We start from the raw sequence: 14,183 nt of genomic DNA on the forward strand, positions 1-14,183 counted from the left end.
GCATCCTGCTGTGTCATACACTTTCCTCAAGCACTGGTATTTTATGTCCAAGACTGGGCTGCAAGTGTCCATTAAATAGGTGAAGGTAGAGGGCAGAGTTCATAGTCTAAGTCTGCAAGGAACGAGGCTCCAGATGTCAACAATGTTCTGTTTCTCATGGGATCCATTGAAACAGTGAATGCCAGGTTACCTGGGTTGGCCTTCACCTCCCAGGCTTAAGCATTATGCTACACCAGCCAAAAAGGTACCTGTGTCTCAGCTGCTCTCAAAGCATATACTAGAGGCACAGCACTGCCCATGCCAGTTCTGACTGGCACCTAGTGTGCTGGACAGGGGCCATGTGAAGAGTCTCCAGCAGTGGTTTCATCAATCCTACAGTGCTTGTGTAACCCAAATACTATCATGTCAGGACTGTGCCCCCTCTGCTTCCTGATGGGTAGCTCATCTCATCAACGTGAAACAAAACCCTGACAACAGGAAAGCTAAGCTGCTCAAACAGCATCTGTAGTGTTTCTGCTTCCTTACATGGTTAACTCTGCAGACGAAGGATGCTTTAAGACACCCGATGAACACAGAAGCTGTGAGACTGTGTCTTGCACTGAGCTCTGAACAAGGGGACAGTTACCAAACAGCAGCCTTTATTCCAGCATCTACAGGCTGTGAGAGGACCAGTGATAACTGTGGATGCAGCACGACACCCCTTTATTTAGTCACAGTGTGGACGGTACATTTTATTCTTCAGATTCTCCAGGCTTACGAATGTCATCAATCTTCAGAATCATTCTAACCATCTGTGTGGCAAGAGAGATCTGCTGCTTTTTGCCGATCAAGGTCTCTATGACATGCTGGTGCTGCATATCTGAAAGACAAACACAGCAATCAGCGGTCCCCAGAGCACACACTTACCACCAACAAGCAGTTCAATCTCTGTAGTCACAGCAGAGCTTAAGAAACAGCAGGCTGCAAGGTGCACGTCTGTGTTCCTAACTATGGAGCAGGCTGAGCTTCAGCCTGCACAACACAGCAAAATTCCATTTCAAAAACAACAGTTTAAGACTGTGCCATTTGTCAGTTCACGGACGGAGAGAGGCTCATGGGGTCCATCCTCTTCCTGCTAAGCTACCGGCCCCTTGTGGACTTTGGGTGATCTTTGCCTTCAACTGCACCCATGGGTGAGCCCACCAAGCTCCAATGGACAGTTTTATAAACTGTCGAAGAGATTGTCCTGGTTAAATGCAAATAGAACAAATAGCAGGAATGTGGGAAAGGGACTTAAGGGAGGAAACAGGGCGTGGGGCAAGAGTATCCAGAATACATCGTATCTACATCTGTATCCATCTACCTATAGCAATATCAAAGTGTCAAACAATGAAGTAAATAAAAACTATATAGGTAAAAGGGGCTGGAGATGGCTCAGCGATTAAGAATATCAAGTGGACTTCTATTCCTAGCATAGCATGCTTATACCCATCCAATTAACTCCTGGTCCAGGGGATCCAGTGCCCATTTTTGGTCCTCAAGAATACCATAGACAGACAGACAGACAGACAGAGACACCACTTTAATGCATGCAGGCAAAATACTTCTGCACATAGAAATCCCATCTCCAAAAATTTTCTTTATCTGTAGACCTGTCTTGGAACTCGCTCTGCAGACTAGGCTGGCCTCTTGAGTGCTGGGATTAAAAGTGTGCACCACCACTGCATGGCTAATAAATCTTAACAGATAAATAAAACCCCAAACGAAAAATCTCAAAGCTGTAGTGGTCAACTGGCTACAATTTTCCCTATGTCATTTTCAGAACTGCCAGTGCTCATGACCACAAGGAAGCTAGTCAGTGACCCGACACCTCCGAGCACCCAGAGGTACTGCATGAAATCCACTCTTTACAATGCTGAGTCTGTAGATACTTCATGTCAGAACAAGAGCTGCTGTTTTGTTTTGGATGCAGGTGTAGACTGAACCCTGGTCTCCTGCTGGATGCTGGAGCCGCTGTCAAAATACTTTCATAAATTGTCAAGTTCTGTGGTTGGACTCATTGCAGGAATGCAGGCATGGTCTATTAGTAAAGAAATGTAGCAAAGTTTAGCAAGCTAAATGTATGCCACCTTTTCAACGCTGACCTGCCAGGCTGCTACAGAGAACCCAAAGTCTACCAAACACTCCACAGCCACACACATCCAGGTTGTATGCTGTGAGGGGACCACTGTGTAAGGAACGCGAGACATCGGTGTGAAGGAAGACAGTGCTGCACTGCAGTCAAATGAGTGTCACCAAGACTAGGTCCTACAGCAGTCTAACAACTAAAACCGAGAACTCACAATGGCGGCCTTGTGGCACGAACCACTCCGCACAGCCAGAGTACATCGTCTAAGTCAGTGGGAACCGGGCTCACTCACAGAACCCGACAAGCAGCTCACCATTGGTGCCCTTATGCAGACAGTCAATGCCAAGGGCAGGGTTGGACTCCTTCACTTGTTTGGCTCGGACTTCAGTCATGGTCTGGATGGGATTCATGCCACTGTTTTCTGAAAGGGCCATGGGAATGACTTCCAAGGCATCCGCGAAAGCTCTCATGGCATACTGCTCCAAAGTTGGGCACTGGAAGGGCACAAGGGCAGTGAGTGCACTAGGAAAGAGCCACCTGATCCAACAACAGTACCCACGTAGACACCAGAAAAGTTACTCAGGCAAGCTTAATAAACCATGGTGACTTTATCTACAGGATGAAGGTGGCAGGATAGAAAACACATCTGAAACCACAGACACAGCAGTTCCCACCGTGACTCTGCCTGTTACCTTATCTGCTTCTTTACTGACTGCCAGGGCACAGGATATTTCAGCAGCCCCTCCTCCGTACACAACTCGATTGTCGCGGATGAGGTTCCGGATGACACACAAGGCATCGTGGAGGGATCGTTTTGCTTCTTCAATGATCTGGGGAGAAGAGCATGCCTCAGTGCTTCACGCGAGCAAAGCAAGACCCTGGAGCCACACTGAGCCACTTCCCAGCCCAACAACAGATTATTCTCACCATCTTGTTGCCTCCTCTGATGAAAATGGTCACAGCTCTGGAGTTCTTACACTGCTCAATGACCAGCATTTTGTCTTTTGTAGTGCCAAATGAGATCTCACGAACCACACCGGCGAAGCCCAGCTTCTCAGACGTAAGCTCTGAGAACCTTGGGACGATTCGTCCTCCTGTTGCAATGGCGATCAGCTATTAGAGAAACAGATGTGGTCAATGCTGGTGAACTTCCAAAGCTGGACCACAGTGACCTACAGCTAACCCAGGACCACCTTGTTCACCAGACGGGCAAAGCGTCTTGTCAGACCAACAGGCTCTGGGGGCTGGTGCACCCAGTTCTATTGTCAACTCCCAACTCAAAGTCTCTTACAGTCTGGGTGGCCCTGTCTGTGAACCCAGCCACATGTCCCCCGCAGCACAGCAAGTGCAGAAGGAAAAGGGAAGCAAGGCTGGTCCAGATCAGGGCTTAAGAGAGCCGTTCTGCTCCCACAGATGGTACAGTACCAGGCTTTCCTGCCCCCAAGAGTCAGAGAAGCCCAGAGAGTTGACTACGCAGCACCAGAAATACAAAGCATCGTCATTCAATAAAGATGATTCTCTAGCATCATTCCAGCTACTCTTTCTCTACGTTGTTGCTTTTCGTGTGTGGTGGTTTCAGGCAAGTGCTGTCCAAGTGGCACCAAATACCAGCATGCACTGCAGGTTCACCCCACACCCAGCACAGGCTGAGTGATAGCCTCCTACCTCAATCTCGGGTCCTCCTACCCAGCGAACAGCAGGGAGGGCATTCTGAAGAAGTAAATGATTGGCTTCATCGTCAAAGCCCCACTGGCAAATAGCCAGGTTAGCACCAGTTTCTTTAATCTGGGGAAAGAAATGCCACAAATCTCATTAATAACAAGTAGTTATTTGTTCCTTGTTACAGGATCTGAAAACAAGGGAGATGCACAGCAGTGTGGAGCCAGTGCACTGAAAAAAACCAGAGGAAAGCACACACCGAGAAGGAACATACACGTGTGTGTCTTTACCAGATCCTTCTAACGTTAATACACCTTTCAGTGGAAACAAGCTATGCTTTCATTCCTGGTCCTTCACAGCTCTCGCCTGCTCCACTCAAGCCCAGGAGAGCTGGTACGAAATGCACAGCTAGGACGCCAAGCTCAGAAGGCAGTCCAGGACAGCCGACTTCTTTCCTAATATGCCATTCAACTTTTCTTACTGTACTTATTTGTTTGTTTCAGGCTGACACCGAACACAGGCAACACTGCATGCTATTTGTAACCATGTGACAAAGTCCCCAGACGGGTTCAGTTAGTTCTCATGGAGCACCGCAGGACTCACCTGCTGAATCATCTCCTCGAACTTTTCCTTTTCGTACTTCTGCAGGGCTTTGTAGTCCTCCACAGAGGTCACATCCAGCTTGTGCTTGGTCTTTGGCTTCGGTGGCTCAAACGGACACGTGAGAATCGCAATCTTAGCATCTTTCACTTGCTGTGGGGAAGAAAGGACCCCTAAGTGGTGGTGTAGTCAGAAGCAGTGCCCAGGTGTAAGAGCACTGACTTACTTTAGGCATCTGTGGGTGGCTGAAGTCCTTATCCACGATCACACCCTTTATAAGTTTGGTGTCCTCCAGCCTCCCGCCCACTTTGCCTTCCACTTTGATGAGCTCAAAGTCAACGTCTCTCCGCTCCATATCTGCCACTGTGAGGACGGCGTTCACAGCGATCTCAGCCATTTGTCGATGACAGCTGTTAACCCTGATGAAAACAAACAATTTTCACATTCCTCAAACCATCACCACAGGCAACTCAACAAAACTCCCAGGAAAATTAGTGCTGCTTTCCAAGTCCAGAGCCAACTCGGGATAATAACGGCCTAGGCAAAACAGTAACCATGAGCCGTATGAACCCTTTATGATCTGAACCGATTCTACTTACAAGTCTTGAGACCTAAGTGATTGTCCATCTGGTGGTGCCCAGGTCCATCTGAAAGCAGGATCCTTGGTGATCTACTCGAATACTAACTACATTATTTTAGCTTCATTTCTGTTCTGGACATCTGGCCCTTCACTGCAGGGGCTCAGCTTTCCTGTGCTTTCTCAGAAAGAATGAGCGGTCCTTAGACATTTCACAGCTCAGATTTCCCGCAGCTGCCTGTGCTGAGACCACTCCTGCTAAAACTATCAGACACACAGAAACTTCAACAGCTCCACCGTTAAACACTGCTCACTAAGTGATGCAACAAAGGGTTACAAGAATGGCGAGATGGCTCAAGCAGTCAAAGCACTTGCTCCCCAGCCTGCTGACCCTCCCGGTAGGAGAGAGCAGACCCCATAAGCTATACATGCACACACACAATGAATGTAATTAGAGTTCTAAGTGGGAAATCAGAGGGCAAAAAGAAGGGAATAAAGACACCAGCAAATCCTCTCTCACATGAAGAATATTTACATAAAAAAAAGTGGTATCGAGCAGGAGGTGACAAACAGGAGCAAAGTCAAGGAAACACTCATGAAACGCTACGGTGAATTCCTACTACAAGTGACTAAAGAGTTCATGTGTAGTTATGCCTTCGCTGGGTTTAAATGTCATGTAATAGCAGCAGACCAGAGTTTCTGCCACTGCAGACAGGAACTTCCCTAGGCTGAGACCACTTAAGTCTTTAGAGCAGATGTTAGGAAATATTGACAGAAACTGTAAGATAGGAAGGTCAATTTTAAAACCATCCCAATTACATCTTTAGAGCAGTGCATATGCTTCCCCAGAATGACTTCCTAGTGAAGAGGTGATGGGAAGAAGTGTCAGAACAACTTAACAGTCAGGGTGAATTACTAACTTAACCAGCAAATCCAGCCTCCAACAAAAACACAGGAAAACAAGCAAAACACACTGCTGCCTTTTAGAACAGGCGAACAGTCTTCCAAAGAGTAGGCTTGCAAACCATACCGCTTTACTGATAGGACACATACACTTTGGAGCCCAGTGTGGTTTTTGCAGTCTGAATGAGGGGTTCAGGGTTCTTTATGTCAACAAGGATACGATCACTGATCTTGTCCAGATGATCTATAGCAATTCGGGCAGCCTGTTCATAGCCGTCGGCAATTCTGATTGGGTGGATGCCTCGGTCCAGCAGCTGCTCGGCTTCTTCCAACAGGGCACCAGCCAGGACTGCAAGCAACAATAGACAACTAGTTTACCTTACAAAATTTAAGTTGCAGCCTTATTGCTACACCCAAATTGGGCTGAATGTAATCTTAGAACCTAGGGTTATGACTGAAAGGGAGAAAGTCATTTCTCTTAGTTTTGATCTTAGTAAAAGTTCAATAGGCTGCCCTTTAAAGATGAATTTGATATAAAAACTTAGGCAGTGGGGGCAGTGAGATGGATCTGTGGTTTAAGGCACCCCCTGCCATAACAGCAGCACCGGAATTCCCATAGTAGGAGAACTGAGTCCTAAAGTTGTCTTCTATTCTTCATGTGACCCTCCCCACAATAAACATACACAAAATGTAGGCCACAATGCAAAAACAACATTTTAATTGGAAAGCAGAAAATTTTGTTTCTGTGGCCAGTGACTTCTGCTGAGTGAGGGTACCCTGGCTGTGAAGGCCTGCCAAGCGCCTGCTCCCTAACCAACCTGGCTCCTCCTGCTCTTATGTACAGAAATGAACTTGGTTCTGCTAATGTATACCTTGCTGCATTCCAGGTAAGTTGACAAAACTACAGCAATTCCAAGAGTGTTGACTTAAATTAGCCACAGATATGTTTTCATCTCCTTTGATTTGCATATCTGCACAAGCATGCGCGGATGTGGAGCCGAGGGATGACCAGCTAGAGTCAGCTCTCTCCTTTTACAATGTGGATCCCAAAGTCAAGCTTGGGTGTTTAGGCTTTGCTGGTGAGCAAGCACCTTTACTTGTTAGCTGAACCATCTTGTTGGCCCTCAAACTCTGGATCGTTCTGAAGATTTCAAATCTCAGAGGAAAAAAAATGCTAAGAACAGTAAAACAACAGCAACAACAAAAAAGAACCAAACGTGATAACTGTGTTTTCTCCTCCAATTAACTCTTTGAGAATTAGGTGCAGGAAGCAAGGTTTGTCACTTTCCTTCTGTGTTCTGGTATGAGAACCAGATCATGATGTAAAACCGTGATGTAGTTCAAGGACAATGAACACTAATACCATATGATAACCAACAACCCAAAAATTTGCCTCTTGCACATTTATCTCAACAACTTTTGCAGCTTAAAAAAGACACATTACAGGCTGTCCTGTCTCTGCCTGCCGCCTTTCTGCTCTCTCCCAACACTCACTTCCCACAGTCTGGCTCACAGGTGCTATGTGTCCCCAACTCCAGTCTGTCCCACTGTCCTCATGACTGGATACAGAAACACTGGCTCTTGTGATGCTTTTTAAAAAACCTCTTAAGTTAGGAAGGTCGTTTCTTCCTTACCAACCACTCCCGTGGTTCCATCTCCAATCTCATCATCTTGGGATTTGGACAGTTCAACCATTAGCTTGGCAATCTGATGATCAACATCCATCATGCTGAGAATGGTGGCACCATCGTTTGTTACGGTGACATCGCCATCCTTGTCTACCATCATCTTGTCCAGCCCTGAAAGACAAAAGTTCAGAAGGAAGTTGGGAAAAATGATATGTAACCAAGGCCTAGAGAGAGCATCTCAAGCAATTCTTACTGTGACATTCATTAGAAACAAACAGTCCAACACACATAAGACATCCACCAAAGAAAGCCTTCTACCAGCTCATCCAAACTCCACACTGGAAACAGACCAAGTGTCTCAAACAAAAGAAAAGGGACCAGCCACCACATTCAGAACACCACTGAATACAGCATTAACTCAGGACATAGGCATGCTCTGGAACATGCTAATGAAGGGAAGAAAAGCCCATCTCAAAGCTGTGAGCACACTAAACTGCCCCACTGCATTTCTGAAGGTGTTACTGACTGTACTATGAAGTCAAACCTTTATTAATGATATCAATGGTTCTCTCACCGTTTGGTCCCAGTGACGTTCTCATTGTGTTTGCCACAGCTTTTGCAGCCATGATGTGAGACTAAATAAAACAGAAAAGGCAAAAATAAGCAAGTTACAGGTCATTTCAACAACTAAAGGCATACAGCTGATGTTTACAGAAAAAAGACTTGATGGAATTTCTAAAAAGAAAAAAAAACAAAACTAGACACTTCCACACTAACAGAGAGGTCTGACTTAAGCAGGAACGTTCACAACTCTAAGCTTTGGAATCAAGTGCTTTGTGTTTTACATTCTCAGCACGGGAGGAGGCAGGCGGCTCCATTACTGACAAGGAAAACAGAAAGGCCAACTGTAAACTTAACACCTTCCGTTTCCCCCAAAGCTCACCGTAGCAGAGAAACACTGCATTAACCCCACAGGAGAGCCACCCCTGCTAACATTCTTAGCAAAGACTATTTTCAAAAGGAAAGTTCTGAATGATGGCTAAGAATTTAGTACCAATGACCCTGTGGGGACAGGACAGGGAGACTGCTGTTTTAAACTGCTCCACAATTCATCTTCCACCTGAAATCCTTGTACAGATGACAGACCAAACTTAGCTGTGAGAGATACTAGTGTAAGGTTGGAAGCTCAGCTCACTGACTGAGTGGCTGAGAGAGCTGTGGTCAAGAGCACTTGCTCTTGCAGAAGACCCAGGTTCAGTTCCCAGCTCCCAATGGCCTGCACTCCAGTTCCAGGTGATCAGATGCCCTCTTCTGGCCACCACAGGCACCAGAGTGCACACACATACATGAAAGTACTCACACATACATATAAAGTAAATAAACCTAAAATAAAAAATACACAGTATAGACATCTTGTTATTACACAAATCTGCCCTGTACTTAATATAAAAACAGTAAAGTTACATATATAACAAACATTGTTTAAGAGCTATGTTGTTTTATGATTTAGTCTCAGTTTTGATCTGTATACCTATTTTACATATATCTATACCCTGGGTTATGTAGAACTTCACAGGAAAAGGTGTAAAAGCCCTATCCATATAAGCATTATGGTCATGTGACCTTCGCAGACGGTCATCTTGGGTCCCTCAGTGCATCAGAAGTTCTATGATATCAAGGGCCAACTACATGTCCCTAAACAGAAGAACCTGAATATTCAAAGGGGCTGCCCCAGAACACCTGATTCCTAATACTCATACTACCATCCTCATAGGCCTGAGATCTTGATCCCTACACTCTAGGAACGCGAGCCACAGCTCCACTGCAACATCTGGTCTGGTTCGTTTGTTTTCACTGAAATTCTTGTAACTCAGGAGTTAACTACAACAATCTCCCCACACCAGAATTTATATCAATGTTATTAAAATATTCACGGTACAAGCCTGAAAGGACCCTTCCCCGTCCCCAGACACACTCGGCTCTCATTTCCTTCAATGTCATCTTCTTTTATTCTTGCCACCACCAATTCAGGTCAATATCATCCTACAGAATTCCAAGACTTCTCCTTCTACTCACAAGCCCCAACAAGGTAGAAAAGGACTCTTGGGGACTGAGTACTAAAGCTGGAAAGCAAAGCACGCTGGAGCACTCCTGGCTCTCCAAACTCATCTCACCCCGGAAGTGCAAGTGCACGCACACTTCTCTAACCACAGAAATCTTGGGTGTTTTCAGAGCGGTGCAAACATACATGTTCATTAACGTCTCTCCTCACCCCCAGTGGCAGACTAGAAAACACCAAGTTCATTTTGTCTTTGCAAACTCTGGGGACTCTTAGAATGTACTTTGCAAGTATGTATTCCCTAAGAGGCTTTTTGAATAACCATCACTGGTTAATGTATCTCTGGGTGCCCAAGGATACTGGGCACCTGAGCTTATTTTTGGCTGGCTACCCGGATATGTATTATTGAGTCGAGGTCAACACTGAACACAGAACAAGCCTCTACTACTAATAATCTGGCCCCGAATGCCAAGGCTAAGCTCACTGCTCTGTACCACTAGCTTTGACTTAAAGGTAGACTGACGTCATGGCCCTCCTCTAGCACAGCAGCTGGGAAATCTTTAGCGATTTCCCTGTCCCTAAGCGCCTAATTCTGTAAGCAGACCTGCCCTGAGCATGGACCACGGCAACAGTCCACGTAGTTAGCACACACGGCTGACACAACACAACTGTCAACATTAATTACATCGGTAAAATTCCTCCCACCCCGAGGTGGGGACAAAAATGGAACTGAACACATAATGCATTCAACCTGAAAAAAAAAATCCCCCTAGAAAGCAAACAGAACCAAGCATCTACAGTTGCTCTGGCCACTTCTTTGGTCACTCCAACACACCTGTCAAGTCCTTGGCATGGCAGAAAACCCGGAGGCATGACTGGCACACGTGAAACCCAAGACTGGGCTCCGTGGCAACACCCGTCAGTGACATTGTTTCTTATCTGGGATCTGCCCCCCCCTTTTTTCATTCCTTTCTTTCTACAGGACACTCCTTTCTACTCAACAATTCGGCTCCGCCTTTCCTCAGGGTAACTTCTTTGTTCCCCTATGATGGAGCTCAAGAGCTCCAACTTCAGGGATATATAAGTTGCAGCCAACTGTGTGTGCTCCATTGAAGCTGTCTCCTTCCACTCCAAAATTATGTGTTTTCTGGCCCAAGAGAATTTATCATCTCCTTTGAACACAACGCTCTGGCCCTTTCAAACACGTGCGTGTGTGTGTCCGGCAGTTTCTTCTCTCAAAAGTTGGAAGAGCTTCCTCCGCTGCCATTTGTTATCCTCCAAATAGCCATCCGGAAAGCACACGGCATGTCGCGCGCGTGCCCCTTCTCTACGCTTCTAACCAAGTTTCTCCCTTTACGAGACGGCACCGTGTCTACGGCAATGCCTTTTACAACCGCAACACCAGTGACTCCACCTTCCGTTTGGGGGTCCGCGGGCCGGCTCCCCAGGTGAGCTGATGCATGCGGCCCCACCCGGCTCGGAAGGGCCACCCCACCTTTGGGCTGAGGCCTCCACGACCTCTCCCGCGCCCAGAGGGTGGGTGTGCACACGGAACCCACAAAGGCACCTCGGAACCGGAGATTCTCGACCTTTCGGGCCAGCACATGGCTGAACCGCTCCCACGCCAGCGCAGGCGCAGAAGAGCGCTCCGGCCGCCTCCCTACATCCCGCTGCCTGGCGTTGCGGGCCCGTTACCTTGAGGGCCTCAAGCCCCATGAGACGGGACTTGCGGTCCTGATCCTTGATGATGAGGAAGGGGCGCCCATACTCATCGAAGGCGAGGGTCCCCACGGACGCCATGGTGGGCGAACTAGAACAGGCGCTTCCCAACAACCGGCAAGGGACCACTCCGGAACAGAGAAGGCACCTTGCTTTCGCGAGAGGACGCAAAATCTCGCGCGCGTGCGCAGTACAGACCGTGCGCGATTTTCTTTTCAAGTGTGACTTTTTTAACGCCACAGAGTACTTTCTGGAATCCGCCGCTCTTGGAAACTTCTATCATCCAGGAAGCTAGGGGGATGATTCCAAAACTAGGAAGACAGCTTCTAGAACCCAAATACTAATACTAGACCCAATTCAGTCACTTATTTAAGGTTTTGATTTGTGAGACTTTTTTGAAGACAGAGTCGGAGCGCGGAGCTAATTTCCTTAAGACATTTTCTCCGTTCTTCCCACCCCGGCTCTGGAAAGATGGTAGGTCCCACTTCCGGTCTCCCCGGAAGTTTCGCGATGGAGCGAGGAGGTGAGGTTTGGCTGGCATGGCGGCGGGTTCCACGCTTGGCTGCGGTGCAGGAGGGCTTGGGTGTGGGTGCACGGCTGTCAGCCGGTGTAGCCGCGGGCGCGCGTGGGTGCCGCGCTCTCCGCCTGCACCATCCTCCACGCCCCTGTGGGTCTTCTCTTACCTGGGTCGCGGTGCTTGCTGGGAACTGGTTTCCCGCTTCTGTGCACACACGAATTATGCCTAAGTCCGATCTGTGACTCGGCTGCTGAAATCAAAGCCCTGTCGTGGACTAGCTGCTGCTTGGGTGACTGAGTCTGCGGTTTTATTTTCTTGTCTGCAAAATGGCAGTAATAATATTGCCTACTTGACAGGGTTGCTGGAAGTGTTCAGGGAGAACAGTGCCTGGTCTCTCGTTGTATTTGTTCTTAACGCCCCACGTTGCACAAATCCTGTGACTTGCCCAGGGGTGCTAGGTGGAGACCATGTAGCACGGTCTTGGGCTCAGAGTCTCTTAATCCCAGCGTTTTGGTGCTAGAAAGATACCGTAACGCTAATTGTACTGTCCATCGGCCCGAAATCACGATCCGTTTTATAAACTTGGATTTATTACTAATTTCCACTCTCTCTAACCGTACTGTCCCTACTGTATTATCAGGTTTTATTACGTACTCAAAATTAGAATGCATGTAGCCGCACAGACCTGAAAGCCAGCCTGCTGTCATGTTAATCTTGCCTAATGCCTTAGCCCCGTCTTTTAGAGTCAGTGATGGTCCCAGTGTCGGTTGTATTTTATAGTAGCCTTATTTCCCTTTAATTTTGATGAGTTGTTGTTTTAAAAAATTCAACTGGTGGATTCTGCAAATCCATTTTGCTGTTGATTTTACCTTATTTTCTGTCAGAATGCTGTCTGGGATGACAATTAGTATCAGCAGGGTATGTATAGCAAAGGACACAGATGACCTTAGGTCGGTATAAGAAAGATTCTTTTTTTAAAGAAAAACATGCAAAATAAGGTTTCATTATGACATTTTCATATATCTAATTATGTCACTGCACCTTGCTTTAAGAACCGCTCACTGTCCCTTTTTCCATTCTTCCCACTTGCTGATCCTCGTTGTTCCCCAAATAGTTATTTATCACATATATACATATATCATTAAATCTAGAGTCCACATGGCAGTATTTTGTCTTTTTTGTTGCCCCATTTCCTTCCTCTCCCTCCTCAAGGTTTTACATCAGAGGGAAAACATTAGATGTTTGCCTTTCTGAGTCATTTTTATTTTACAACTGAATAAAACTCCATTGTGTGTATATATCCAACTCCAGCCATTCATCTGCCGGTGGCCATCAAGGCTGGTTTCTCGAAAGACTTCAAGGGTGTCTTTGCTGCCAAGCCCGACAACTGGTGCTGGATCTCCATCCCATGTGGTGAAGGAGAGAGCGGATGACCACTTGTATTCAGAGACTTGCCTTCCTGTAGGTTCCTACTCTGTCCTACCTCCATGCCTCAGGCACAATGCTTGCTGCTTTTATCCTCAGTTCAGATTTTCTATTTATATTTTCCCTCCCTTGTCCCTTTGTTCAGTATAACATTCTTACATCCTTTGCTTGCCTCAGTTGGTCCCAGCTGGGAGACCCTGGAGACCAGGCCCTTGTTACTGTATACATTGCTGTTTTTATGAAAGGGTACATGTATATATAGGTGAGGTAGAATTTGGGCCACCTGATAATTATTATTAAAATAATTATTTTATATGTAATAATTAATATTTAAGTATTATATTTAATAATAATATTTAATTATTGCCCAAATTAGTAAATAGTATGGTCTATCTATATGGTAGAGTTACATTTAGCTTTAAAAAGCAATCAAGTACTGAAAAGGAATAGCATGGATGACTCTAGAGCACATCATTTTAAATGCCAGAAGTTGATTAGAAGGCCACATACTACACATATGTGTGGGTGCAGAATTCCACATGTGTACCCACATAGGCCAAAGTTTGACTCAAGGTATTTCTGTTGTACTCCTCTTCTTCTTCTTCTTCTTCCTCCTCCTCCTCCTCCTCGTTCTTCTTCTTCTTGGGATCTGTCTCCACCTTCCAGTGCTGTGGTTGTGCCTGGCTTTTGCATGGGTGCTGGGAATCTGAATGTAGGTCTTCATGTTTGAACAAGCAGCACTGTACCCACTGAGCCATCTCCCTGGCCTTTGCAAGACACTTATATAAGTCCAAAGTAGAGGAGATAAAGACTAAAAGTCCTGGCTACTTAGGGCATGTGACAGCATACATCTATACTGAAACCTGTTAAATTGTGCACATTCAATGGGCATACTATTAATTCTGTCCTAGTAAAGTCTGAAAAGCTGGGTTTCTAAGCTGAGTGTGGTGGTGGATGCCTGTAATCCTAGAAGTTGGGAGGCTGAGGCA

The 14,183-nt window shown here is 46.4% G+C and overlaps 2 protein-coding genes across 7 annotated transcripts in view; one reads left to right on the forward strand and one right to left on the reverse strand.

Annotated features, from left to right (window-relative positions):
- Positions 1-616: 616 nt before the first annotated feature.
- On the reverse strand, positions 617-11,417 carry Cct5 (chaperonin containing TCP1 subunit 5). 2 transcript variants are annotated; one of them, XM_048457006.3, is made up of 11 exons: positions 11,229-11,417; positions 8,049-8,109; positions 7,481-7,645; positions 5,997-6,195; positions 4,593-4,785; positions 4,370-4,519; positions 3,773-3,892; positions 3,035-3,220; positions 2,800-2,937; positions 2,421-2,601; positions 617-859 (listed from the first exon to the last, which is right to left on the reverse strand). In XM_048457006.3, the coding sequence occupies exons 1-11, from the start codon at positions 11,331-11,333 to the stop codon at positions 732-734; spliced, it is 1,626 nt and encodes a 541-aa protein (XP_048312963.2). In that variant the 5' UTR covers positions 11,334-11,417; the 3' UTR covers positions 617-731. The 2 variants fall into 2 exon arrangements, with proteins under 2 accessions (XP_048312963.2, XP_085532707.2); XM_085676581.2 differs by lacking the exon at positions 11,229-11,417 and adding an exon at positions 11,029-11,047.
- Positions 11,418-11,536: 119 nt separating this feature from the next.
- Positions 11,537-14,183, forward strand: part of Atpsckmt (ATP synthase c subunit lysine N-methyltransferase) — a 42,402-nt gene continuing 39,755 nt past the window's right edge. Inside the window, exon 1 of one of the 5 annotated variants that reach the window (XM_087896977.1) lies at positions 11,537-11,775. In XM_087896977.1, coding sequence (XP_087753103.1) covers positions 11,724-11,775 — 52 coding nt within the window. In that variant the 5' untranslated portion in view covers positions 11,537-11,723. Of the gene's footprint in view, positions 11,776-12,920; positions 13,231-13,884; positions 13,907-14,183 lie in introns of those variants that run through there. The other 4 variants (XM_087896984.1, XM_087896978.1, XM_087896982.1 and 1 more) reach the window with 4 other exon arrangements.

This window comes from Myodes glareolus, chromosome 15 (genome assembly GCF_982192425.1).
Source record: "Myodes glareolus chromosome 15, mMyoGla1.1, whole genome shotgun sequence".
NCBI lineage: Eukaryota > Metazoa > Chordata > Mammalia > Rodentia > Cricetidae > Myodes > Myodes glareolus.

What these genes read in the sequence shown, in the direction of transcription:
- Cct5 (XM_048457006.3), bottom strand. Translation starts at nt 11,333, where the DNA reads ATGGCGTCCGTGGGGACCCTCGCCTTCGATGAGTATGGGCGCCCCTTC. An exon ending in TCGAGGAGATGATTCAGCAG is followed by an intron (nt 3,893 to 4,369) that starts GTGAGTCCTGCG and finishes TTCTTTCCCCAG; the next exon opens with ATTAAAGAAACTGGTGCTAA. An exon ending in TCAGTAAAGAAGCAGATAAG is followed by an intron (nt 2,602 to 2,799) that starts GTAACAGGCAGA and finishes GTGCCCTTCCAG; the next exon opens with TGCCCAACTTTGGAGCAGTA.